Below are 15,618 nucleotides of genomic sequence, written 5' to 3' on the forward strand. Positions count from 1 at the left end.
TTCTTGTAACCAAATGAAACAATATCTTAGTAGAAAATGTTTAATTAATGTTAATAACTATGTTAACAACTTCAAAAACAAATTATCATCACCACAACACATGTAGAGATTGCCTATTAACCATAATAAAGAGTCGTTCACAACCAAATTTTTCCTACTCAAAATATATTTGAGATCATTGAAAATGTTGTTACATACACAATAATTTAAAATGATTTCATACTTACTATCACAGTTGGCTAAAACTCTAACTATATAAATTAAATCGTAACATATTTTTGTCTGTTTGTTATGCATATCTATTACATTTGGTAGGTGTGTGAGGACTTTTCCTAGTAATTCCTGGGACATATTTTGAACAAAATGGTCATGACACGACAATATGAATAGGAGTTGTGATGAACTTGCAGTGAGTTCTAACTTTGATAAAGCATTTAATATCAATTGAAGGTGATCCTCCCTGAAACAATACAATACTAATGATCTATATATACCAACTCTTATAAGATGAAACCTTAATTATTAATTTTTAAAAATATTAATCAATAATAATATTATAAAGCTGAAGAGTTTGTTTGTTTGCTTGAACGCGCTAATCTCAGAAAATACTGGTCCGAATTGAATCTATAGACTATACTGGTATATTATCTCACAAAGACCAATAGAAGCGAAAAATTGAGTACTAATGAAAAATGTTTTAAAATCAGGGGATTTTTTCCTATCGAGAACTTATGCTGCGTAAACTGTTGAAGTTGTGAAAAATATGTATGACAGAATTGTTCCCCTTTAGGAGTTCTAAAAAAAGTGGTTTCTGATATCGAGGTCCTAGGTTTCAGTCTTTGGTTAGCCTATGTTATGACATACCTACTGAGGTTTTCTTTCTTCTAAAGGAGATCATTCATTTTGGGCCCTTTTTAAAAGTGCCGGCCAACGAAAAAAAATGGCACGAATCGTTAGAACTTGTCATTTTGAGTAATAGCTAATATGGCATGAAAGTTGTAGGAGGACTCTGAACCAAGTTATACAGGTTCGAAGATTCGTTATTTCCATACATTTTGTCGATTTTCAAAAGTGCCCGCCAAGAAAAAAATCTGGTACGTATCGTTAGAACTGCCTATTTGTAGCAATAGTTAGTACGGCGCAAATGATGTAGGAGTGCTCTGAACCAAGTTATACAGGTTCGATTACTCGTCACTTCAATACATTTTACTGAGTTTTGTAAGTGCCAACCAACAAAATAAATGATACGTATCGTTATAACTAGCTATTTGCAGCAATAGTTACTATCGCATAAACATTGTAATATACCTCTGTGTCAAGTTATACAGTTTCGATGTTTCGTTAAATCCATACATCTTATTGATTTTATAAAGTGCCGTTTTACAAAAATATGGTAGGTACTTATCGTTAGAACTGCACATTTGGAGCAATATTTAGTATTGCACAAATAATACAGGATGGTTCTGAACCAAGTTATACAGGTTCGATGTCTCGTCACTTCTATGTATTTTATTGAATTTTGAAAGTGCCCACAAACAAAATTAATGATACGTATCGTCATAACGGCATAAACGTTGTAGTATAGCTCCGAATCAATATATACTGTTTCGATGATTCATCAAATCCATATATTTTATGGATTTTTTAAAATACCGTTCACCAAAAACATATATCGTTAAAACTAGACATTAGGAGCAATAGATAGTAGAACGTTGCACACGGTTCAGAATAATCCGATTTCTGAACAAAGTTATATAAGTTTCATGATTCGTAACTTTCATACATTGATTTCCGAGATGTTGTTGTAAAAGAGTTGGAAAACATAAAACAATTATAAAATATAGAATTAATGATACTCATTTTTTGTGCCACATGCAATGCCACGTTATTGTGCAAATGCATTCAAAAATTGTTATGTTATTGTAGATTTTAGGTAGAGTGAAATAAAAATATTTTTTTTAAGTTCTTTTAAGTAATGGTAATTGGGGTTTACTGACATGGATAACATAACAAATAATGATGACACAGCAACACTATGATCACATTTATTTCATATTATTAGTTCGAGCAGTGTATTTATCATTATTATTTTGTGTTTTCTATACAGATATCAACAAAAACAAAGTGACGAATTGTCGAACACAAATAACTTGAATTAGAGCAATCTTACAATGTTTCTGTCAATCCTACCTACTTATTATATTGCTCAAATCGGTAAAATGTATAAATAATAATAATAATAAATCTTTATTCATCAAAAACTTCATATCACAAAATTAAGTTGAAGCCCTGCCTCCTGTACTAGTTATTACTGTGTTACAGGAGGCAGTCTTCCCATTTTCAATGTTGCAGTAGTTTGATAAACAGTATAGAAATTAGGAATCATCGAAATTGTATAACATGGCTCAGAGCAGGCCTACAGCATTTGTACAATACTAACGATTACTCCCAGTTCCTATTACAGTCAGTTCTAATGATCCGTACCATTTTTTTATGGCTGGCACTCAATATTTAATGAAATTCATGGATATGACAAATAGTCACACTTGTATAACTTGTCTCACAGCATTTCCACAAAGTGTCTGCTATACTAACCAACTAAATATTGTTCTAAATGACCAGTTAAAATGATACCTATAAGAATTTTATTGGCAGGCAACTTATAAATCAATAAAATGATATAACAGGCCATCAAAACTGTATAACTGTATAACAATTCTACAATATTCGTGTTCTAATAACTATTGCCACAAATGACCAGTTATAACGATACGTTTCATTAATATTGTTGGTGGGCACAAAACTCAATTAAAGTCATAGAAGTGACGAGGCATCGTACCTTTATAACTTGGTTCAGACCAAAACTACACCATTTGTGTCATACTAAATATTGCTCCAAATGTGCAGTTCTAACGATAAGTACCTACCATATTTTTGTAAAACGGCACTTTATAAAATCAATAAGATGTATGGATTTAACGAAACATCGAAACTGTATAACTTGACACAGAGGTATATTACAATGTTTATGCGATAGTAACTATTGCTGCAAATAGCTAGTTATAACGATACGTATCATTTATTTTGTTGGTTGGCACTTACAAAACTCAGTAAAATGTATTGAAGTGACGAGTAATCGAACCTGTATAACTTGGTTCAGAGCACTCCTACATCATTTGCGCCGTACTAACTATTGCTACAAATAGGCAGTTCTAACGATACGTACCAGATTTTTTTCTTGGCGGGCACTTTTGAAAATCGACAAAATGTATGGAAATAACGAATCTTCGAACCTGTATAACTTGGTTCAGAGCCCTCCTACAACTTTCATGTCATATTAGCTATTACTCCCAATGGCTAGCTCTAACGATTTGTGACATTTTTTTTTGTTGGCCGGCACTTTCAAAAAGAGCCCAAAAATGTATGGAGCGTGAATGATCTCCTTTGGGGAAGTTGGTGGCGTGCAGCATGTCAATCCTGGTCATAATTATTAACATCTAATAACAAACAAAAGTCATATTACAGTGGTATTAGTGTGGTTGTTGTTCTCAGCAGATATGCCCTGGGGTCAATTCCCAGGTTGGGTCAATTTGATGATTAAATGTTTTCCATATTGGCTCAGGCCTGGTCTGGCGGTGGTAGGCATCCAACATAGCTAGTTACCACACAACAGGTAAAGACAGACCGCCAAGCAGTTAAGCGATCCGGTACGATACTGAGCAGTAAACAGGTATGGGTACCAAGTGTGCCCACTTCTACCTTAGAATGTATTGTCATTTAACATCAAGTGAGTCAAACCTTGTCATAGAAAAAAAGTTTGTGTATATCTTTTGCAGATGACTAATGAACTTACTTCAGGTCATCTTTCATCTGTTGAGTGAAATGCAACAAAGCATACACTGCTGCATCCTGCATCTCCTCACTGGTGTGGTGATCACTTAGCTTTGAAAGTGCCCCTTGAGCTGTGAGAATGTGGCTCACTTTGTCACCAGATCCAGCCAAGTTTCCCAGCGTCCACGCGCATGTCACCTGAAAATATTAGTTTTTTCAATGTACCCTCTTAATATACATATATGCCTATATGTATATTATGAGGGTACATAATATACATATAGGCATATATGTATATTATGTACCCTCATGGTAATCTCAATATAATAAATAATTTTCCGAATTTTTTGATCACGGTCAATCTCATAGTCCGTTGGGATGGCAGATTGACATGACAGCACACTTGTTTTTTATTCAAATGCTTTAATGACTTTTATACTTTCATAGAAGCTTTTATCCTTCTCAAGGGTTAACATACTTACAGCAAGTTCAAGCATCAGGTTGTCCAAAGCTGCCACCAAATACGAGCCGGCAGCCTTAGCCAGTGTGGTGCAAGTGCGGACATCGCCCAGCGCCAAGTTGCAGCAGCACGCAGCAGCTGCACACTGCTTGTCTGCATGAACACCTGGAAACAAGCTAAGTGTGTTTTATTGTATAAATTAATAATTTCAAACTATTCTTATACATTTTAATCAACTTGTCTTCATCGTTTTAATTGACTTGTGCTCAACAGTGAGCCCAATACGGGTTGTTGAAGATGATGATTATGATTCTTATACATCTTATAACATCAACACTACTGATGTGTAAATTCCTTCTCAGTGTCAATAGCAGTCAATTATCATTATTAATAGCCATCTTTATAAGAAAATCTCAATATTTATTCAATTATTATTTACTTGCAGAAGCCGTGCGGCTTCACCTCCGTAGTTCTTGTTCCCGTGGGAATACAAGGATAACCTATACCATACCACCATTATTTATGAATGTTATACAACCTATACCATTTATAAATAATGAGGCTTTCTATTGATAAAAGAATTTTCAAAATCAGTTCACTAGATCCAAAGATTTCCCCTAACTCACCAACTTTTGCCTCTTCTTATTATTAGAGTAGAAGTATAGATAAGAGACAGATCTTATTTCTTAAATACAACCTTAGGCTCCATCAAGGTCCAGCCAGCCTGTAGTAAATTAAGTGGAGACTTGGACTTAAGTGAAGACTTGGACTTAAGTGAAGACTTGGACTTGGCAATTTATGAACATGCCCTGCAATCATTTTTCTGTGTGTTCTCCACATTTGGCAGTTTTATCTTGCAGTTGTCGTATACATTTAGATGTATACGACAACTGCTTATTGAGTGGGTAATTTATCCTGTTAACAAAGTTTATGGTGCCAAGTTTGGACATAGCATGAGCATGGTTTATTGGTAGAGATAATTTGTTTCAGATTTCCACATTTGTGCATTAGTTGTTTAATATGCATGTTTTAACATTACTGTATTAAAAATTTTGCCTCACTTTCTTTTATGTCTTTCTTTTCCTTTTGCTTGTCAGATTTCATATGTTATTAAGTATGCCAAAATCTTCTTTTTGAGCAGTTTAACAAATTGATATTTTAGTTGTCATAGTTATAATGAACATTTTACCTGTTAATTCTCTGACAAGGCCCCTCAAAGACCCATGTACACTGAGGAATACTTGAATGTGTTTCGCATCATCCATAAGACCATTCTCCAAAGTTCTCAGTTCAGCTACTGTGACTGCAGATTTTGTTTTTAATTTACTTGCTATTCTGGCAATGTCTTCTGATGTTATGCTGAAAGTAAATAAGTGTATTTATATTATAATAATTTATGGAATTTTCATCCATCTGGTAGGTACTTGATTTATGTATATATGTTTTTTTATAAAATAAAAAGTTAAACAACAATAAAATAGTAAGACATATAATTTTTTGTAAAGATGTCATTTTATTTGAATTGAAAGTTCTGAGGTTCATTTATTCCACAGATGAGATTCACATCTGCAGTGTCTGGTCTGATTATGGGGCTCATCCAACTCTTGATATTATAGGCTCTAAAATATAATTGAAATAAATTGGGCTATCCATTTGTAAGTTATAATGTTATAGAAAAAGACACAAATATGTGTAGACAGAGGTACAAATACATTTATCGCACTGGAGATAAAAAAGTTTAGCAATAAGATGATTATTGAACTATTTATTATGAATCAGTTTGGCAATGTAACCCTTTTACAGGTCCAAACACAAGGCATTACAAGTCTTTGTAGACTCAAGGATTGTCAGCTCAGGAGAAATGCATTATTAAATTATTTAGAGTCATGCAGGTGTGGCATACAACCCTAATTACCAACAAATGGATACATACCTTTCACAGCCTGATGATGATTTATAAACAAGTTTCTGTTTTGCTAATGCTTGTTCATTTTACACACTAACATGCTAGTTAGAAAGTCTGTAGTATAATTACAACAACCAAAGCCATACTATATGAGCTGTAGCACAGTGCGGGTGACAGTCGCCTTATGACGACGACAAACTTGCAAAAAGAGAGAAACGAACTGTCACCCTCACCATGCTATTGCACACGAACTGTAAGTTACCTTGGTTTTTATTACTTTGTATAGGCGAGCACTTGGCTGAAATCATGCCTGGTGGTAAACGATGATGCAGTGCAGCCTAAGGTAGAACGCGCTTGCCTATAAGATGCCTATTCGCACTTGACTTGAAGATACCTATCGTGTAGATGGTAGGGAAAATGGAAGCTGGAAAAGCATTCTACAACTTCGAATTGGAGGAATTAGTTACTAAAACGCTTCGTACGAGTCCAAGGGACATCAACTACGTAAGGTTGCAAATCAAACACGAGATCTATACAAAAAATAAGTACAACAAACCTTGTGGCTTTTAAGGAACGTCTTAGATCATTTTCTTCATCTCGGTGCAACCGGCGACTCAGTTTCAACAAATTGCGAGTACTCTGTCTTACATTACTCACTGGCTCTTCCATTTTGTTATAAATAGTATCACAATTTACAAAATAAAAATAATAAACACTTTACATCCATTATTTACTAAATTGTGACATTTAACATTGACATTTGACATTGACATTCGGCTTCGGGTACAATTTTTTTTAATAATGAGCTTTACGGCTTTGGGTTCTAGCCCTTTTGAGCCCCTTCGGGTGCAACTTTGACAAAGACCGTTTACCAAAGAAAATATACTCCAAGGAGAAGGAGTGAATGTACATCCACGAAAACGTTGGACATAGCAGCGCTACTATTCCGTAAACGGAACATTGTAGAACTAAAACAGCGGCAATTTTAAATGGAGATATTTGCATTTAATTTTTTTTTCATCGAGGTACATTTACTTTTAATAAAGTTTAAGAAACCAATTGAGAAAACAAAAAAGTCCTCCATTTTTAGGGTAACGAATTTAAAATTTGTCCATAAATAATGAAAAAAATACGAAATTTAATGTGATTCAAGAATTTTTAAAATTCAACCCCTGAAGGGTTGAAATGAAATTTGTGAAAAAATAATAACCAGTTTCAAGTTTATTTGTAAAAATGGTCTACAAACGGTAGGTTTAACACTGGTCGAAGGTTTAACATAAACAAAACCGGACAAGTGCGAGTTAAACTCGTGTGACGAGGGTTCCGACTTCCGAACGATGTTATAATATCATGTTTTTGATAACTAAATTCTTTATTTAATAAATTGAATAAAATTTTACAATATTATTAAAACTACGTACCTACCTATTTATATTAACTACCTACAGCTATTATAAAAATAGAAAAGGAAGTATACTAAATTTAAATTATTTATATAATATTAAAAAGATACTCAGGCGTCGTAGATTTTATGTTTTTGAAAAATGACCTGGAATTGCACCTAGTCATATCATTTTTAGGCTTATTTGTTTCGTTTAATATTTATCTAAATCTACGATTATTATTATAATATTAAGTATTAAACAAATTTAAAGTTTCCTGTAATCTATGTAAAATATATCGGAGAGTGAGATTTAATTATTTACTGTTTATATAAATAAGACTGTGAAAGATTGATCACGTGACTCTTGTCCAATGACAATGCGTCTAATATGGCGAGTGACCGGTACGCTTAACAGAGTGGAGCACTCTGCCACTCTGTAGCCTGCTGGTTGAGCAGTTCAGTGTAATCAAGTTCTTGAAATGGATAGTCGTCTTCCATTTGTTGAATAGTAATGGTGCAATGTTAAAATAGTGATAGTGTTTTGGAACTTCAGCGGGTGAGTTAGCTGTATAGTCCGGCCTTTGCATTGCCATTTACTTGATTGGAGCCAACACGAGCGGGGATGGGGAGCGTTAACATGTAATAAACCCCTTTAACCCAGCCAATGACGGCTTCCAGCCCGTAATCTCGCTTGTGCTTGACTACCTGCCCTATCATAGATAACCCTGGTTTACATGTGATAGTATCAGCGCTGTACTTGATCAATATAGAGGGTAGAACTGTAGTTGGAAGTTAAGTGATCGATTCGGTGATGATTGATAGTGTTACTTTGTGTATCTGCATTCCTTGACACATAAAGCTTAGAACCTGCCCTGAGGCTACGGCTTCTCCGTTATCAGAATTAATATTTAGTCCGCTCTGCCGATATCAGAAGTTGAATATAGTCGATGCTCCCGACATATATTATATATTTGTGTCTACTAGGGCCGTAGTAGGTACAAAAATATAACTTTGTAAGTTTGGTCACTCTCTTATTTTGATGTTAAATGATTAAGACAAAATAACCAACATCTTATTAGAAGGCGGTAAAACTTTAATCTTGCAATAAAACAAAAAATAACATCAAACCCGTTTATTTGCATACATTACACAATTTTTACTTATTTGGTAAATATACACGGCGAGCAAAAGACAAGAGGAAACCAGGTATAATCTAAAATAACTGTAAATATTGTATCTATTTACAATGTGGTTTAAATACACTTATATTTTTTACGTTAGTATTTACAAAGTACAATACAACCCATTTTATAATTATATTACAACAAGAATATAAATCATTTACAATTTGGATACTCATATTATCATTTCCATTAATTATTTCCACATTAAATTAAATAAATTGATTTACATTTATCTTTTCTGTGAATTTGCCGTAAAATAATAATTTTCGTAAGATTAAAATCGCAATGCAAATTTTTTAGGGTTCCGTCCCTCAAAAGAAAATAACTGAACCTTTATAGGCAGGATCATTTTGTTTTTATTTAGGAGGAGTATATTTATATTACATTATGACCATTCACGTTTTGAGTTATGGTATAATTATAATATATTTATTTTATTATTGTAAGTATGTAAAAATACTTAAAAAATCTTAATTTATGTTAGAAAATATCTGGTCCGAATGAGCAAGTTTTGGAATATATTATTATTTATTTTTCATTAGAGGTAAGACATATTATTGAGTTGAATAAGACCATAATGCTAGTAGCTATGCAAAAATATAAGGGAGATTTACAATTACGATGATAGGTAATATAATTATGAAAATTTATAGTAGGTATAATAATAATTATTGGATAATTATATTACCTGTTTCAGTGCCAAAATCATCAACAAATTAACACAACCTATAGAATTTTAAAATGTGCATTTTAGAACATAATTATGTAATAAAATATGTTAATGGTTATTAATACCTATATACTTGTAAGCCTGAAAAATCCCGAGTTATTACATTCACACATACAAAATATTACACACGTTCAATCTAACTTCTAACAGTATCTAATGAGAAGGTATTAAAATATTATTATGTGTGACCTTACCATAAACTAATTTTCGAGTAAGACATACATGAAGTCTAACAAAAGCATATTAATACGACAAACAAAAACTTAAAATATAATATTAGTGGAAGAAGTTTTTTTTGATATGTTTTACTCAACAATTTTAATTTAAAGTAGGATTTTTATTTATGATTATTATCAATATACATTATACATAGGTACATTATATAAAAATTACATTTATAACTATGTAAATACTAGTTAATAGGTTGGCTTAATATTACGTAGTCGAAGTCATAGGTTGAGAAGAATAGTTAGAAGAAAGGGATTTAATATCACATACATATACTTTGCCGTGGTTCTTCTTGTCCTGGCTCACATGCCACGCCTTGTACATTCACTACATAACTATTATATTATAAAACAATAAATAAATATATAACGCAGTATTATATAACACAATATAAACATTCGTTAGTCGCTTTATATACAATATCACTATGTGTCTTTTGTTTTATATGTACATTATAATCCTTAACTATATACAAAAGACCTTATCTATATTATGTTGCTACATTCTTTGATATTCACATTTTCAAACTAAAACTAAATAGTGTGCGAAATTCGTTGGCTACATATATTATACCTACCTACTTATAATAATATGGTAGGTCAGACCAAATTAACGTTTTACCAATCCAGCTTTCAGAACAACGGTGTTGTCGAAATACTCATATTTTACAATATTTTTAGTAAATTCGTGCTTTTTCATATAAATAACTTAATCAGCAGATTATTTAATTGATTAAGTAATTTATAATAATCACGAATTAAACAAAAATTCGTTGTATCATATATTTTTTTTGAACTCAGTATAAAAATTTAGTAATAAAACTGCCCAAATACATGATTTAGATTAAATTATAGATTTGTAAAGAATATTAAATTAGAAATCGAGATACCTACCTTGTAAAAGCTTGTACCTAGTACTTAAAGGCGTGCCCTTGACAGGCGCGGTTACAAAGTTTTCGAGTATTAAAACATTGTCAATATTATAGTAAAATGGACCCTAAGCGTCCAAAATTAAAGCTCCAGATATTGCCAGCGCACCTTGCGTGTTTTTAAGATACTTCAACCGTAACTACCTAAGGCTAAAAAACCCGGACCATTAAGTGAACTTTACTTTGGTTGACGTAGCACGCTTTCATAACGAAATAAAACATGAAAAAATACGTACGTACGGCCGAACATAGAACCTCCTTTTTTAGGAAATTGGTAAAATATCAAATAACACTCCACTCTACACTTTTAGTGATAATTTTACTTTTAATAATCGGAATAAATGCAGTTCGTGTCGCTCGTTAATAAGTATAATAATTAATAAATTTTAAATTTGGAAGGCGTTGCACGAAATGTAGACGCAATAGTGATTCTTTAATCGAAATCCTACAGAAACTAATAATTCCTCTAAGTTCACAGAGATATAATAGTGTTCCCGAGCACAAAAACTCAGAGGAATTATTCAATTCCTCCCTAGCAGTGATAGCTTCTTGCGACCGTTAGTTTCAGACTATAATCGGCTTACGTTCCTTCAGCTTGCAGGAGCAGCTTTTCTTCTTAATGCAATTATTGTTCCTCCCCGCCACCACATCGTTGAGGGACTTGGACGATTCTCGTTGCTATAAGCCCTCGAGTTTCTCGCTCGGCGCCCGCACTTTCTTGTCTTCGCGGCTTACCTTCGCACTGTTGCATTTTACACCTGCGAATATAGAAATATTTGGTATGAAATCTAGAAAACTTCGAGGAATGAAACGCTCAGCATCATTGTCATCCTATTTTAACGGTCATGCTATAGGAGAGGGTATTTGGGGTTACCATGTTGCCTCAGTGATGGTTAGTGGCTTTACGGTGACGATGTTTGACACTGTAATGATCACGTGATCCGTAAGTCCGTAACCACATACCTTAGTCAGTAGGGTGTATTAATAATAATTAATTAGATTATTACATAATTATTATTATAATACCTAATATAAAGTTTAAAAAAGTTTAAAAGTTTTTTTATTTGAGCAGTTTAAAAAGTACATAAAAACAAAAAGGTGACGGTGATCCCACAAAAGTTATAACTGTGTTGTGGTGATCAACGCCCTTCTACAGAGGTACATGACATGCATACTCGTACAAGCTTTGTTATAAAACATAATTTTTTATACAATTTGTGAAAAAGTGGTACGTGATTGAGTGTGTTAGTGTATGCGTGTATGTGTTTTGTGCGTGTGTGTTTATGTGTGAGAGTATGTGTGTGTGTGTGTATGTGTGTGTGTGTGTGTGTGTGTGTGTGTGTGTGTGTGTGTGTGTGTTCGTGCGTGTGGGTGTGGTGTACAGAACCAGTGTAGTTTACGGAGATCATGATTGTGTGAAAGAAAGGTTACTTGTTGTAAAAGTTCCTCTGTTTCGTCATAGGAAAGACATTTAATCCACGATTTACATTTGTTTTTACAATTGGAAAAAGTCAAAGGGTAGATGTTGAGTAACTTATTAATTTTATTATAAAGGTTGCTACTTAAGTGGACATAATGACGGCTGGCTATAGCCGTACGGTGTGGTTTAATAGGACAAACATTATAAGTTCTGGCACTGCGAATGGATCTAAGAGTATTTGGGTTATATGACAGTTCTGTGTGCTTACGAAGTACTGTTTGAAGTATAAACAATTGGCGAACAGTAAGTAACTGACAATACTTGAATAATTCGGTAGTAGGATAAAGGATTGGTTTCTTTAGCATAACCTTTAGGACGGCTCTTTGAGCTCTTTCGGCATTAATCATGTGTGTTTTTGCGGAACCACCCCAGGAGGTTATACAGTACGCTAGAATTGACTGAGCAAGGGCGAGATAAACTGTTATAAACACTCGAAGTCGACTACGTTTCTTATATTTTTAAAAACAAACATCAACTTTCTGACACGAGACGAGACAGTTGAGATATGCTGTTTCCAGGTCAATGAGCTATCAAGTAGTACACCGAGGTACTTAATGCAAGGGGTTCGATTAAGGGAATCGCAAGAGCATGAAAGTTCTGAGCCATGACATTTGTGGGCCCGGATAGTGAAAGATTCTGGGGCTTGAGAGAGTGAGTTAGAGGCAAACGTGACGAACATGGTTTTGTCAATATTTAGTGTAAGAAGGTTGCTATTGAGCCATTTCAATACAGTTTCAATAGCAAGTTCAGAATCACGAGATACTTCATCCCAACTCTTGCCGCTGATAATTAGCGCTGTGTCGTCGGCATAAGTAATAATATTGCAATTGGGGAGCTTCAAAGAACAAAGGTCATTTATGTAAATTAAGAACAATGTTGGGCCAAGGACACTTCCTTGAGGTACTCCGTAAGTAACAGGCACTGATTGACTGGTGATATTGTCTGTAAATAAATTTTTTAAATCTAACGTTTTACTATGCGAAGAGGAAGGCATAGAATGTAGTGGTAGTTTGATAACGAAACTGTCAAATTGTTCCGACTCCACAAAGCAGGAGGAATTGAATAATTCTGGGAGGAGAAAGGACAAGAGATGATGATGGCAAATTACTTTCTTTTAATGCTTAAATATTTTTTTGTACCTACCGTCATAATCTTTTATTTTTTCACTTTTATCTTTGAGTTTTTCGCTGACATCTTTCTTCTCTTCCTGCACGTCGCCTCCATCCTTCGCTAGAATGGTTTGACCGTTCGCGAGTTTGTTAAATTCAGCGGGATCTGTTTGAGTCCCTTTGTCGGCACATGGTGGTTCTGAAAAACAAATACGAGTGTTATAAATAATAGCTTACTTTCTAGTTATGCAACACCTGAGATGCGCCTGAGGTTTCACTGGCAACAATGACTCCTAGACCGGAAAGGAGCAACGCTGCTTGGCTTCAGATAAAACCATGATGATACGTACTTAAGGTTTTGGAAGTTCAGGACTTACTTCTGTTGGCAGGCTTTAGGCTGTAGCGCTCCGGCCGCTGGCAACGGTACATGACTTACTTCTGTTGGCAGGGTGTGGCAGGGTGAGCGTGGTGGGCGGCTTGTGGCTGTAGCGCACCGGCATGATGCTCTGCCGCACGTTGCGCTCCGGCCGGATCAGGATGATGTACAGCTGGCAAAATTAGTAGTTAGAAAAAACCCATGTACGATACTAATCGAAAATAATCGTCATAGAACAACTATAATTTTGCTTGCATGTGGAGTATCTCCCTGTGGAGAAGGAGTTAGTACAGTATAGATGTTAGAGGCACAGCGAGATTATCGTCACGATTCTTTCATACGATAAAATCTGTCACTGTCGTCATTCAATAAATACGGTTCTTGGATATATATATTGCCCATTATAAAGCTGATTGGCGGGACACCAGGTAGAGAGTGGTTTTATTTACCAATTATACTTTGGAGAGTATGCATCCAGAATAGTCTGACTTTCTTTTTTCTACCATAAAACAACAAGACATTGTGCACCATGCCGTAGTTATGTGAATGAATATGTGGTTGACATAGCCATTTAATTATATTTGGCAGGAAACTCACACGCTTAAGTCTTTGCTTATTCGGATTGGAAACATTTCGTTCGAATCGACTGGATTTCGATAATGAAATACTATTATTCACGGCGTCTCCATGGTTTATGGTAGAATGGAGATAGAGGAACTAGATTATAAAGTTCCTGTGGACACTCACAGTTACCATAAAAAAGTTGTTATACCTTGGGTGAGAACAAGCACACGAGGGTGACGCTGGCGCTGAGGGAGATGGTGACCGCCATGCTGGTGATGCGCAGCGGCACGTGGCTCGCCGTGCCGAAATACAACGGCACGAAGGCGAGCCATATGACGCACGTAGTGTACATGGTGAACCCTGATGGCACGAACATCGGCTTATTAATTATATAATATCATATTTTTGCATCAAGTCGTAAAGAGTTGTGTTAAGAGGTACGGGTCCAAAGTCCAAAGGCTCAAGGCACTTTTTGAACCCTCGTAATTTTAATTTTGAACTTTGACTTTATCAAGGGGGGCAGAAAGGAGCAACTGCGCCCTTAGAGATGAAAAAAAATATAGCGAAGTGCAAAGCAACCGAAGTCCTAAGGACATTTAGGCAACTTGTTTTGCAATACCATACGCCGTAGATATTATGTTGAGGACAGCTACCGTTACAGAATAGCCCTACACAAAACATCGTAACAGAATAGCCCTCCTGTACTACTCTACGGCGTAGTAAGGTACACATATATATGTAACCTAGGCACAATATAAAAGGTCATCTTTTCCTAGCATAAGATTTATTTTCGTAAGACTGTTTTTATTTCACATTTGTGTTCACGTCAAACTTATATGATTAAAAATTGAGCACGAGTCATAAATTAGGGGAACGTCGGGTTAAAGTTCACGAGTGAGCCTATTTTGTGCTACAATGGGCCCCGGGACATTCATTTTGGACAAGTTCTGTTTTGATATATTACCAAACTTACTGCTGCTTATGTCGATATGATTCAGGCAGTTACATGAATAACACCCACGGTAATCCGATTATATTAATCCCTAGCTTATAAGGCAGGAGATGAAAATAGCAAGACAATATGTTTTGCAAGGCCAACGTAAGAAAACGAAATACGAATTATATAATATGAAAAAAATAATGCTACTAAATTTTAGGTATAAAAATATCAATTTTTTTTATTTAAAAATATATGTAGTGCTGTGACAATTTGTAAAAATGTTTTATTGCGAGATTTCGGAAAACATTTCTAGCTCGTGTCTCATGAAACGCGACGAAAATATTGTATTCAAAATAATTTCGTCACGCTCTCGGGGCACAAGGTCCTGGAGTAACGTTATTTTGTAGCCAGTGGCGTAGCTTGCTTTGGAGGGGCCCTGTATCAAAGTTAGTTCGGGGGCCCAATAGACGAGCGGCAAATCCCGAAAATCTGTTTTTT

General features: G+C 34.7%; 2 protein-coding genes across 2 annotated transcripts in view; both read right to left on the reverse strand.

The window, feature by feature from the left end:
• Positions 1–26: 26 nt before the first annotated feature.
• Positions 27–6,944, reverse strand: LOC112047712 (uncharacterized). Its single transcript, XM_024084924.2, has 5 exons — positions 6,754–6,944; positions 5,481–5,650; positions 4,314–4,456; positions 3,854–4,029; positions 27–460 (listed from the first exon to the last, which is right to left on the reverse strand). The coding sequence occupies exons 1-5, from the start codon at positions 6,864–6,866 to the stop codon at positions 58–60; spliced, it is 1,005 nt and encodes a 334-aa protein (XP_023940692.1). The 5' UTR covers positions 6,867–6,944; the 3' UTR covers positions 27–57.
• Positions 6,945–9,130: 2,186 nt separating this feature from the next.
• The window catches only part of LOC112047710 (metabotropic glutamate receptor 2-like), a 211,920-nt gene continuing 205,432 nt past the window's right edge, over positions 9,131–15,618 (reverse strand). The window contains exons 17-20 of the mRNA XM_052885408.1: positions 14,389–14,540; positions 13,677–13,788; positions 13,275–13,439; positions 9,131–11,409 (exon numbers count right to left, since the gene is read on the reverse strand). Of these exons, the coding sequence (XP_052741368.1) occupies positions 11,330–11,409; positions 13,275–13,439; positions 13,677–13,788; positions 14,389–14,540 (509 nt within the window). The 3' untranslated portion in view covers positions 9,131–11,329. The remainder of the gene's footprint in view (positions 11,410–13,274; positions 13,440–13,676; positions 13,789–14,388; positions 14,541–15,618) is intronic.

Source organism: Bicyclus anynana, chromosome 14 (assembly GCF_947172395.1).
Source record: "Bicyclus anynana chromosome 14, ilBicAnyn1.1, whole genome shotgun sequence".
In the NCBI taxonomy this organism is placed as follows: domain Eukaryota; kingdom Metazoa; phylum Arthropoda; class Insecta; order Lepidoptera; family Nymphalidae; genus Bicyclus; species Bicyclus anynana.

Coding starts and splice junctions, on each gene's coding strand:
- LOC112047712 (XM_024084924.2), bottom strand. CDS start 6,866: ATGGAAGAGCCAGTGAGTAATGTAAGACAGAGTACTCGCAATTTGTTG. Junction 5,651..6,753: donor CGTTCCTTAAAAGCCACAAG/GTTTGTTGTACT, acceptor ATTTACTTTCAG/CATAACATCAGAAGACATTG. Junction 4,457..5,480: donor CCTTGTCAGAGAATTAACAG/GTAAAATGTTCA, acceptor GCTTGTTTCCAG/GTGTTCATGCAGACAAGCAG.